This window comes from Rhamphochromis sp. 'chilingali', assembly GCF_963969265.1.
Source record: "Rhamphochromis sp. 'chilingali' genome assembly, chromosome: 16".
Classification (NCBI taxonomy): Eukaryota; Metazoa; Chordata; class Actinopteri; order Cichliformes; family Cichlidae; genus Rhamphochromis; species Rhamphochromis sp. 'chilingali'.
Window position 1 is genome coordinate 19,400,169 of NC_137943.1, and position 12,678 is coordinate 19,412,846.

Below are 12,678 nucleotides of genomic sequence, written 5' to 3' on the forward strand. Positions count from 1 at the left end.
TATTGCCAATATAAACATTTTTTTTAAAAGATAAAAGACATATTATGAAAGCTTGACCTAATTAAAGTTTACTTAAAGAAAACATCAGTGGTCCAAAGCAACATGACATTAAGAATCCTCATAAATCCTTCCCTATATGCCTATATGCTGTCGATATAAACAATGGAAGTAAGAAACACAATTTTAAATAGCTCTGTATAGCATTATTATCACTTTGACCTTCAGATCAATTTATTAACCTTGAAGGAGAGGTCAGAGGTCAGATGTAACATGATATCTTAAATCTTTATATGGTACTTTTTATATGTTAATGATACATACCACACATGTAGGAATCGTAGTTTATACGTTATAAGGGTTTTTTGGTCAATTTATGACTCATAAATCATGAAGTTGACCTTGATGACTTTGGTGGATGTGCGCCAAATTTTCATAGGTTGTTAACATGCCCCCACTCGGCGACTCTTTAAAGTTTTAGCAGAATTCATTGAAAATTTCTCGAGCCATCGTGTTTACAGACAGAATGACACTCGTGCACGCACGCAAAACTGACAAAGCATAACTTCCTTAGTGGAGGGAATAATTCTATTCTGCAAGAAAAATACAGTCCTGATGTGACAGTAAACACTGTTCTGCCTTTCTTGAAGGACATAGCAATGTGGACGGTGATTACCAGGTAAGAGCTGGTATTAGATGTTGCTTTAAACGCTGCTGCTGTCACCTCTTCTTAACACAGAGTTTTTGGTAGGATTGATACTATTTGTTGTAGGCCCTTTTTAATGATTGCCAGCAAGCAAAAACACAATTAGTGTTTCAGAGTAAAAGAAAACATAACTCACAGTGCAACAGTATTGTTATATGTGTACGTAATAGGGCCATTAACATTCACTTATTAATACCTCAATAAATCAAAGATGTCTTCTTCTAATTAGATTTTAAAACAACATGGCATAGCATCTTACACAGATCCAAAAAAAATGCAATTAAACAAATATGTTTTAGTATTCTGTGCTGTCTCATTAGGACTTATAACAACAAAATGATCCCCATGATGAAAAGACTGGATCTGAATATAATGTTTTTGTTTGCAAAGGTAGAAAGTTTTCTTTGTCCCATCTGCTAGCTCATCAAAGCATTAAGACAATCAAACTCTCCACAGAACAACTGCTGACTATTCAAATGCTTACATTGAAACCCATACAATGAAAAAATGTAAAATACTGATAACCATTGTTTAAAAACACAAAGATATTTTAGCTTTTTACGATTAACGTGTAAATATTGTCCCACATATCAGAAGGTTTTGTATGTACCTGAATGGTGAACGCTCTTTGCTGCCTCCTGTAGTAGAATAAATCATACAGGCTGTGCCAGAGGTAGGAAAGAATCAGACACATGCTGTTGACTAGCCAGATATCCCAGAATGTGACAAAGTTGTCCATGGCTTTCACTTTACCCTTCATCCTTCCCTTTCCGCCTCGCTTTGCCTATATTTAACTACAAACGGCCTTTGAAAGCTCAAGGAGGAGTCTCTCAAGTGAAGCTGATGAGCGTATACTTTCTCAGGATAAGAGCTGGCAGGACATTAATGCTACTTTACCTCCCGCAGCCTCTTTTAATTCAGCCAAGGGTCCTACTTCAATCAGCACTTGCAGCTAAAGGAAGGGCAGTGTGTCCTCATGACAAAAGAGTGACAGGTGCCAGCAAAGGGTGTCTGGGAGATAAGCTCTCTCTCACGCTGTCCAGTCACTCCAGCTGTATTAGGAATCGACCTTTTTTAAATTTTCTATATCACTTTTGTCCCATTGATCTCCACTTTAAAACTGAGAATCACAGAATGAAGAAAAACTAAATTAAATCAGCACAGCATTGACTCTGAAGAGTGAGAGAATTGTTATGGGTTTCCAGCTCGCTGTCAACACAGACCCAGTGTAAACCAATAGCCTGTGCTATGCAATTCCCACTGCAAATGTCACAAAGACTATTACATGAAGGATTAGACTCAATGATTCCAGCTGTATCAGTTTCATATATAATAATTATTAAATGACACTACAAATGAACTTCTAATCAGTACTTCATGGTGGCTCTGAAGAGCTTTAAGCTCAGCACCATATCTTCAGTATATTGTGCAATAAAGACGTGTGTGAAAGGTGTGTGAATATATATAACCACAATCCCAAGAATGTATTATCTGGCTAAGAGTGGTACGTCACAGCTACACAGCTATGTGTAGCATGTCTGGAAACCTCCTCTGACTTGACCAGTCATTCTGCCAAACACAACACAGAGCTCACTTTTGGCTTCTGGGTGGAGGCATGTCTAAGATTGCTTCTTACAGACAAGACAGAGAAGTGTTGAGGCACATTAGTTATTGGTTTGTTTTTTGGGTTTTTTTTTTTTTAAATATTATTACTATTATTAATATTGTGTTTTATTTTTAATATTTGATCAACTGGAATTCCTCAATTTACTGAGGTCAGATTTAAGTTTCTTTTTCCCCCAATGTATTTCAAATGTTTTGTAAAATTATAACAAGTGTTGCTGATTATGTTATTTCTGGATACTGATAGACATTGATCCTGAATATGAGATCTTAGAAGTTTATCATTTAAACTTATGAACTGTGAATTTTCGCAGTGGTGTATTTTTACTGATACAGTTCAATAAACATTTTCTCCATTATAGATATAAACAATTAGATAAAGATGAAGAACAGTTAAATGGGTCATTTAAAAGACATTTAACTGGAAATAAAGAAAGCACATTCAGAATTTACAATAGAGAAATTATTAGAGAATTATTTGAATAGCGAAAACTTGCTGAAAACTTAAAATGCTTGTTCCCACAGTCTTGCAAAACCACAGCCACAACTTGCATGCCTGGGGGCATACAGGTCCTCCCGACTTTTCAGAGGAATTCACACTTTCAAACAAACAGCTCCACAAGACTATATGATTAACTTCACCGAGGTTCTTTTACTTTGACATAAAGCTACTTACAAACATCCTGGCACAGATACCTTTCACCCTGAACTCTTACAAAACAATTAAAAAATAATTAGAAATAAAGAGGGATAGAGAAGCTAAAAAAAACTGTGTGGTTCACCTTTTAAGTCCCAATTTTATTTTATTTTATTTTTTTTATAATTAGGTTCTGACTTTTTTTTTTTTTAAACCTATCGACACAATGTGCTTTCCTGGTGACGGACTGTCTAATCGGCACGTAAACGCACACAGGAACGTAATCCGAAAACTCGTCTAGAAAGGCAAAATGTTCATTAAAAATGTTTTTAAATCTACACACCACACCACAGCTGGTTAAAAAGAAAAAATTAATCATTAAAAATGAAAACGTCAAAAGGTCAACGCCTTGTTTTGGTCACGTGATCAAAGGTCCAACGTTTAGCGGGAACCAACATGGCGAACGAGAAGACAGCTGCAGCACCAGACTCGGTGCAATGTCCCGTTTGTTTTAAAGACTTCACGTCCGCCACAATCAACGGACATCTGGATATATGTCTGCTGAAAGGCGTTACCGACAGCAGCCCGTCCACAGCAGACGAGAGCGGACCTCCCGTAAAGAAATCCCGCACTGGTCCCGAGGCTATCATCAAACCTGCAGCCAGCTCCTCCTCCGTGGCCAGCGCGCAGTCACCGGGGATGTTTTCGCTGTTTCAGAGCAACAGGGGGAAACCTCCGGTCCAGACTGAACGGAACGGTTTGTTTGTCGGTAAACAAAGTCCTGGCAGTGCTGCCAACAAGGGGGTGAAACGTTTACTGAACGAGGAGGCGGATCTTGGAGCGGCAGGTACAGAGACTTTGAGGAGTCAGCAGCCCGCGCCTGCATCCAGCGGGCAGGGCTTGAAAACGGCGAAACGTCTGTCACCGCGGACGTTGCTTGCAGTAGACAAACCTCTGGCGGAGGTGCTGAGACCAGAAACACTGGAGGAATACTTTGGCCAAAATAAAGTTGTAGGAGAGCAAAGTCTCTTCCGGCCACTTCTTGACTCCCAGGAAATACCGTCGCTGATCCTCTGGGGACCCCCGGGATGCGGAAAGGTGTGGAGGTGACCCAGTATGATGCTGCATCTCTCCCCAGCTTTGCTTAGTATTTTCCTGCTGTTTGATATGTGATGGTTAAAACACCTTATTGCCACTGATTCAGCTCCCCTCACTTTATTTGTGGGGGACAAATTAAAGGAAAAACCTGTATCCTTCACCCCTAAGATGATAACCGGGCGGTATTATTGGGTCAATTCCAAAGGTCACTATAAATCAATGCAAAGTATTTCGGCATGATCACGTTTTATGTCTTATTGTAAAGGAGGCGATGAGTTTCAAAATTAAGTGAATCACGTGCTGTGCTGTTTTGTCCTTGTCCTATGCCACGCTCTCCAAACACCAACCGAGATGACTAAAGTCAGACGTGTCGCATCATTCATTAAAGTTTTCCTTTAATTTGTCATTAATGATATGCAGATGATGACAATAAGTCATCATCTGCTCTCGGCAACTAGTACTCAGAATTGAAGATGCTTGAACCGACTGAGTTCTAATTTCTAAAAAAAAAAAGAAAATCAGGGATATTGAACAAAAACTTGTACTTTAAAAAATGTCATTATATAAAATTATCAAATGTTAATGTACAGTATAACCATATAAATATTTAACACTCTACCTCATCCATATAGTGCTTTAAAGGTGTTTTTTTAAATATAACTTATAAAGTTTCATCTATTCAGTGATTCTTAAAGCTCTACTCTGATTGTTCACACAAAAAATATTTTAATTTAAGAAGCTTTTATCAGTTTTCTTTTAGTAATATGGCAATTTTCTGTTGAATTAATAATCCACAAATTGCTGAAATTATTGTGGGTAAGAGAAAAAAAATTATTGTGATTAATTATTCGAGTGCAAATTTCTTATATTCTAATAATTACAGTCTCAGTTTTGGCATGAAACTTGGGGCTTGTCCATTTTGCACCTTTTTTCTTGTATGTTTTTAAATAATTATTGTCTAGATTAATGCTGAATATCCAATACAGTGGATTTAAGTGAATTTTCAGCTGTGGTACTCTTTGTTGTATTCAAGTAGAACTGTCGTGTTGGAAGAGTGAATGATGGCATCTGTGGCTGCTCGGTTGGTGGTACAGCTTGTTAATGACTCCTTAGGCATGTTGAGCTGCCAGCGTGGCTCATTGAGCAGTCACTAGCCATTCCCAGACTTTGTCGGCATGCTTTTCTGACACTTTATCTCTTCTTTGACCCTCCTGTCGACTGCTTTGCCGCAGTCAGGTTTCCTCATTGAATAGACGAGTCACAAAATCAGCTCATTTAACTTGATTACACATCACAGAAACTTCTCGATGAAAGCTGCATTACATGTTCTGCCTGTGAGTTTACGTTAAATTACTCTCCATGTGGCTCGCTGTATTTCAGACCACTCTAGCCCACATCATTGCCAGCACCAGTAAGAAGAAGGGGACGGCTCGCTTTGTAACTCTGTCCGCCACCAGTACATCCACCAATGAGGTCAGAGAAGTGATAAAGCAAGCGCAAAACGAGCTCCGACTGTGCAAGAGGAAGACCATCCTGTTCATCGATGAAATTCACCGCTTCAATAAATCCCAACAGGTGAGGAGGTATTTTAGAGCAGAAAGTTGTACTCTGCTTGTTGCAAACTTTTTTTTTATGTTCTTCCCCCTGCTAATAAGATTGTATATCAGCACGAGTGTATATGTATGTATAAACAGCTTACGGGACCATCTTTATCCCTTCAAAAACAGCACGAGTTCTCCAGCTCATGTCTTTGATCTATTGGAAACATACATTTTTGGGGTTTCGACTGATAATAATAAGTAGAAACGATTTATTTACATTTTGTCTCCTAATTCATTGGTAACTAAATGGTTCATGTTTATGTTTTACAGAAATCTTAAATGGTTCTATCAATCAATATAATCCATTGTCCTTTATTTGCAGTAGTTTATTCAGAGGTCTGCTTCACTACTGGTACCAAATATTGCCAAAAGTATTCACTTGTCTGCCTTCAGATGCATATGAACTTGAGTAGCATCCTATTCTTAATCTATAGGGTTTAACATGATAACGACTCAGCCTTGCAGCTTTCACAAATGTTTGTAGAAGCAGTCTGCATGCCTATGTGCTTGAATTTATAGACTTGTGGCCATGGAAGGGATTAGAACACATGAATTCAATGCTTTGGATGGGTGACATCCAATTACTACTTTTGGCACTATACTGTATTTATTCTGAAAACTGAAGCTTTAAATTCTAGCATCCTGTGAAATCCTGTATTATGTGTAACAGTAATATAACAGCCATGTCTAATAGAAACAAGGATTGGTCCAGATCCTTATTGAATGCCCAGTAAAATTAGTCTCACTTGAATCTGTATGTGTTTGCGTCTGTAGGACACCTTCCTTCCACATGTGGAGTGTGGCACAGTCACTTTGATTGGAGCGACCACTGAGAATCCATCCTTCCAGGTGAATGCTGCCCTACTGAGCAGGTGCAAGGTGCTGGTTCTGGAGAAGCTGTCTGTGGAGGCGATGGGCTCGATCCTGAACAGAGCTGTGGCCACACTTGGGATCAGAATCCAGGGACAAGATTCGACAAACCCCAAATATGAAGACCAAACAGATGGACACAGGTAGGTTCCCACAAGCTCCTCGACTGTAGTGTCACACGTGACCAAAAACCTCACTATCTTTGTAATCCTCACATAGTGGGTATCGGAAGATGGAGCCACAGCAATAGTCTCAGCTTTGGTTTTGTTTGATAGTTTGACAGATGAGGTTCAGCACGAGCTATAATCACCTGTTAGCTGCCAGCCGATGATTGCATATAATCTACTATCTGTTTAAGGTAGATTACACAAATCCATCGTTTTAGTTAATTATTTTTTTATGGGGGAAAATAAAAAACAACATTTTGACAAAACTGATGAAATCATTTTGCTGCCAGTCAGTGACTTATATCAAGATGTTTTTGAGATGAGTGCTGGTTAAAACGGAAGAGCATAAGACTGAGAATATTCATGATGAAAGGCATTTAAGCATTTATCTGTTTTTTATTTTTTCAATTTTATTCCATATTAAACAGTAGAGGCACTGATACAGTGTATATTTTTAATGTTTTTAGACCAAAGATTTACATTCAGCAAAAAGCCCTGGACACCATGGCCTACCTTTGTGATGGCGACGCAAGAGTCGGACTCAATAGTCTCCAGCTGGCTGTTCAGGCTCAGATGTCCAAAACAAACCTCTTAGCACCCGACGATTCTCCTCAAGAGATACTAGTGACAGAAGAGCATGTCAAAGAAGGTCTCCAAAGGTCCCACATTCTCTATGATAAAGCTGGTAAGCGCAGATGTACTCACATTGTCATTTTAGCATCGACGCTCCTTTCTTTTAAGTTCCTTTTATCAAAGCTGGTCTTTTGGGTGTCACTATGTGCAACTAGGCCTGAATAAATATTCCAGCTCATAACACTGTGACCCATGCTTGCATCATCCTCACCCTCTGTTTTCAATTGTATTTCCAATACTCTTACATGGAATCCTGTTTATGTGGAAAATGTTTTTGCAGGTGGGACCAAGAGGCAGAAATTACCGGCCTCTTGCCTCTAATTTCTTATTGAAACTGTTAATTTTTTACGTCTGTTTTGCTGGAAAACGTCACCAGAGGTCCTGGGATAACGGTTGTTTCAATAAAAGAAGAGGCTTTGTCTTTAAGGATGTGGGCAGCACTAGGCAGCACAAATCGCTCCATACTTTACAAATCCACATTTTTTAAATTCCTCTCGGCAGCGTCATTTATAGCACTCGTCATGAGTACTTTCATGCTTTGAGCTTAACAGCTCTATCATATTACGCCCCAGTGTCTTTGATCACCGTTATATAACGGGGACAAACCTTATTTCTTGCGTTTCTTCGCCCCTGCTAGGTATTTAAGTGTGCTGTGTGTTTCTTGTGAGTGCAGTGCAGGTATTTTAGCTGAGCGTCAGAGCAGCGTGTGCTATTCGTTCATACCAGATTCATAAAACGAAGCGCTTTGAGACTTTTTTTTTTTTTTATTGCATTCATAGCTAACTGATATTTTAATGTTTTTGCTCATTACAATAACTTATAAGGCCCGCGTTTACCTATAATCAGTGCTTTTTTTTTAGTCTGCTGTAGTTTTAGCTGTTCTTATCACCTTTGCTCATCATGCACAGAACTCCTCAGACTCATTAGTCCTCCACACTGTCCTGTTACACAACACGCAGCTGTCCCAAAAGATGGAGATTTACTGTTCCCTGCTTCACTGGGAGATGAAGCCATCATTCAGCTTGACTAATGACTTTAATGGAGACGGTATTCATCTATTTTTGCCTGATCAGTCTTTGTTTTTTTAGATAAGGTCGTTTTTTTCAGTATGTAATGTCCTTCAATCTCTTGGTTTGAAAATTGCTGATGGAATGCCACCTGAAGAAAAATCTTCTTATCTGTTTGAAACATTTCGTGTGTGTGTGTGTGTGTGTGTGTGTGTGTGTGTGTGTGTGTGTGTGTGTGTTACTTAAAGGTGAAGAGCATTACAACTGCATATCAGCGTTACATAAGTCTATGAGAGGCTCCCATGAGAATGCGTCTCTATACTGGCTGGGCCGTATGCTTGAGGGTGGCGAGGATCCGCTCTACGTGGCTCGCAGATTGGTCCGCTTTGCCAGTGAAGATGTGGGTAGGTGAATTTAATTATTGCATTATCTCACCTCTACATTTACATATATATATTTATATATTTTAGAATTTTCCAGCTGCAATCATCCGGTGTGTATTGACCTTTTTTTTTTTTTTCCCCTGGCACAAAGGGTTAATAAATAGCAAGAAAATCAAAATACACACAGAAAAAAAAAGATACGGGCACTGCTATCAGCCCAATAATTTTTTTAAACATTATCAGTTCATCCCTAAGTTAAAGGCTTCTTACACTTTTTTCCAGTTTTTCTTCTCTACAATCCTAACCACATTTGGCTTTATTATGTCAGTAGAGCTATTTATACTTTTTTATTGTACAATTTTAAGACAAAATAAGGCAATTTTGAATTTGGTGGCAACAATATGTCTCAGAAAAGTTGGGACATGGCAACAAAAGGCTGGAAAAGTAAGAGGTACTACAAAGAAACAGCTGGAGGAACATGTTGCAACTAATTAGTGTAATTGGCAATATTACAGCAACAAGATTAGATATAAAAAAGCATCTTAGAGAAGCAGAGAGTTTCTCAGAAGTAAAGCGCAGAGGTTCAGCAATCTGCCAAAAACTGCATCTACAAATTGTTAAAAAAATGAACTAATTTTCCTCAATGTAACAAAGACTTTAAATATCTCATCATCTATAGTACATAACATTATCAAAAGATTGATGATTAAAGAAATCTCTGTGCATAATGGAGAAGGCTGAAAATCAACATCAGATTCCCGTGATGCTGCATTAAAACCGGGCACGCCGTTGTCATGGAAACCACAGCACGAGCTCAGGAACACTTCTATAAATCGCTGTCTGCGAAAATAGTTCCGAAACTACTGACTGGACTGAAATGCCAGAGAGAGAGAGGAAGCTTGACAAAGTAGTCATAATGTTTTTTTAAAAAGTGCTTCTTATTCTGCAGCGTTGCATCCTTCTTGTCTTTCAGGTATGGCAGATCCCGCCGCTCTTACTCAGGCTGTTTCTGCCTTCCAAGCCTGTCATTTCATTGGGATGCCTGAATGTGAGGTAAGCTCAGTGGACCAATCAGTGACTGGAAGTCTCCTGTCTTGTCAACCCTAAAGTTGTCTTCACCTCAGTTTTCTTCCTTTTGTTTCATCTGCTGATCAACAGGTGATCCTCGCTCAGTGTGTGGTCTATCTGGCACGAGCACCCAAGTCTGTTTCGATCTACAAGGCCTATGATAATGTGAAGACCTGTTTGAGAAGCCACAAAGGTCCCCTGCCTCCCGTCCCCTTGCACCTCCGCAATGCCCCAACCAGGCTTATGAAACAGCTGGGATACTCGAAAGGCTACAAATACAACCCAGCCTTCAGCGACCCCGTAGAGCAGGAGTACTTACCTGAGGAGCTGCAAGGAATCAACTTCTTCACCTGGAAGCCCTCAGACTCATGAGTACTTTTGTAAAAACAAAAAACACAAAAGTAAACACAGCAAATTTATTTTCTCCACATAAGTTATATCCACTCAGCTCTGCTTCACTGCATATTATTCTGTAGTTGTCCAGCTACCCTGCTGTACTGACACACTGAACCACAGTTTGAAAACCACTGCTGTCATGTTCTTTAAAACTGAGGCTGCTACAAGGACCAGTTAAGGCTTATTATATAAGCTGTGTATTTACGCTGGCAGTTAAGATTTTTTGTTTGTGTCACAAACTTGTTAATTACAAAGGTTAGAAAAAAATAATAAAAAACTGCACTCATTCTATAAACGGTCATTTCTCATGTTATAGTTTTTACATTTGCTTTGTAGTTATACAAATAGATCAATGACACAGTAACTAAATACACCCAACTCACCTTTGTATTTTCATAATGCTAATTCAGACTTTTTAAAACTGTCCATGTTTGGATTTATCTTTGTAAAACATGTATATATTGTTTAAAATGAATAAATGCATTTCCTTATCTGTTCAATCCTGCATGTTTCTTATAATGTGTAGATGCTTAAAGGAAATGCAAGTCAGACATAATACAAACATTTTATTATACACTTTAATGTTCAGTTTCTTCACATGTTATGAAGTCTAAATCAGTTTTGGGCCGTTGTCTGCAAAGAAACATCACCAGAGTTTGTACCTGTCTCGGAGAGAATTTTCTTTACAGGGCAGTGAAACAGATTCCTGTCATCGACTTCCTGATTTGTTCTTTTTCACATATGAAATATGAATATGAAATATTCCAGATAAAACAAAATTTAATGTCAGATAAAGATAACCCAGGTAAATACAGAATGCAGTTTTTAAATAATTTAAGGGAATAAAGCTATACAACCCTACCTGGCCCTGTGTGAAAAGGTAAATGGCCCACTTAAATTATGAATTAACTTAGAAAACAGAGTTCAATTTCACTAACCACACACTGACCTGATTACTGCCAGGCCTGTTGAATCAAAAAGATTACTTTAACAGAACCTGTATAACAAAGTGAAGTATGCTTAAAGATCATGCCACGATCTAAAGAAACTCGAGAACAAATGAGAAACTGTTAAGTTTCCAGATTGATACAAGTGGATGACATCTATCTGTCTGTAAAGGTTACGTCACATCTAAGGCTTTGGGACTCCAGAGAGTAGACAGCCTACCAAAATTACTCCCAAGAATACATCAGCACCTCATCCAGATCACAAATGAACGCAGGACAACATCTAAAAAACAGCAGGCTTCACTTGCCTCAGTTAAGGTCAGAGTTCATGATTCAATAATAAGAAAGAGGCCAGGCAAAAATGGCATCCATGGGGGAGTTCAAAGGTTAAAACCACTACTGGCCTCCAGAGTCACCCTGAACCGTAACACATACACTGAACAGTTTATTTTGCAAAAATATAACAAAGTTCTGTTGTTGTTTTTCACATGGCATGCTGACTTGCTTTCACCTCCTGCACAGACCATTGTTGTCTTTACTGAACCACCCCACCAGTCACTTTAACTGCAGACGCTGTGATCCACCACCTGCTGTGGTGTAGCAGGGGGCTAAAGATCACAACACCAATCAAATCGAATGCATAATAACTGAGTATTTAGAATTTAACAAAGATGTGCCACACTTGACAATAGCAGTGGGTCTTACTGTAGAGACGACCCCACCCTGTGATGTAGCAGGGCTGGTTGTGGGTGAGAGTAGCATCAGGCAAGCCAGCTGAACCTCATCCCTGATAGTGGTTCTCTTCTCCAGTTTTAGTAGGGCAATGTCATTCCTGTGAACAAGGATGAGGAAAAAAATAGACTGTGTCATTGTTTTCCTACAAGTTAAAGAGTAGAAAGCAACACCATATCCACACGACACACAGTTCCATTTGGGGTGTATGAATTTTTCAATGATAATGAACTATTCAGGTCCCTCTTTGTTCATGTCATGCTCAGCAAGAACCACCCTGTATGTGTAGAAACTGGAATTGAAACGAAAAAGGCTTTCAGTTCATCTTCATGACACTTTTTTTTAGTATTCAAAATGGCTGCTTATATGTGATCTGGCCACGAAAACACCAAGAACAAATTCGCTCTCGTGTGATGCAGTGTGCTGCTGTCAAGACCCAGTTAGGTGCAATTATTGTCCCTCCACAAGTGGGTTAGAAGGACCGCAAAGAAACCTGAAAGTAAAGGAAAACTTTGATTGATTTGGATCAGAAATCACATTCACAAGGCTCAGATCCTTCAGCGTTAGCAGCAAGATGCTCTATATGTTTTATCAGTCTGCTGTTGCAAGAACCGTCTTCTTTGCTGTAGCATGCTGGAGTCCAGGCATCAAGGCAAAGGACACAAACAGACTGTACAAACTCATCTGGAAGGCAGAGTCTGTTTTTGGCATGAAGCTCGCCACCCTGGAGGAGGTGAACAGTGACAGAATGCTGGCAAGACTGCTGGCAATCATGGACAATGACTCCCACCCCTCCATAACACACTGGACAAT

General features: G+C 39.2%; 1 protein-coding gene and 1 pseudogene across 2 annotated transcripts; one reads left to right on the forward strand and one right to left on the reverse strand.

Moving 5' to 3' along the window:
• The first annotated feature begins 3,315 nt into the window (after positions 1 to 3,315).
• Positions 3,316 to 10,686, forward strand: wrnip1 (WRN helicase interacting protein 1). Its single transcript, XM_080907339.1, has 7 exons — positions 3,316 to 4,061; positions 5,442 to 5,636; positions 6,437 to 6,675; positions 7,167 to 7,384; positions 8,588 to 8,743; positions 9,696 to 9,775; positions 9,881 to 10,686. The coding sequence occupies exons 1-7, from the start codon at positions 3,420 to 3,422 to the stop codon at positions 10,160 to 10,162; spliced, it is 1,812 nt and encodes a 603-aa protein (XP_080763465.1). The 5' UTR covers positions 3,316 to 3,419; the 3' UTR covers positions 10,163 to 10,686.
• A 138-nt stretch (positions 10,687 to 10,824) lies between these two features.
• Positions 10,825 to 12,639, reverse strand: LOC308413060 (elastase-1-like; annotated as a pseudogene). Its single transcript has 5 exons — positions 12,478 to 12,639; positions 12,255 to 12,358; positions 12,098 to 12,157; positions 11,839 to 11,872; positions 10,825 to 11,741 (listed from the first exon to the last, which is right to left on the reverse strand). The product of its transcript is annotated as an elastase-1-like (transcript).
• Positions 12,640 to 12,678: the final 39 nt, after the last annotated feature.

Coding starts and splice junctions, on each gene's coding strand:
- wrnip1 (XM_080907339.1), top strand. CDS start 3,420: ATGGCGAACGAGAAGACAGCTGCAGCACCAGACTCGGTGCAATGTCCC. Junction 4,062..5,441: donor GACCCCCGGGATGCGGAAAG/GTGTGGAGGTGA, acceptor GCTGTATTTCAG/ACCACTCTAGCCCACATCAT. Junction 5,637..6,436: donor GCTTCAATAAATCCCAACAG/GTGAGGAGGTAT, acceptor TTGCGTCTGTAG/GACACCTTCCTTCCACATGT.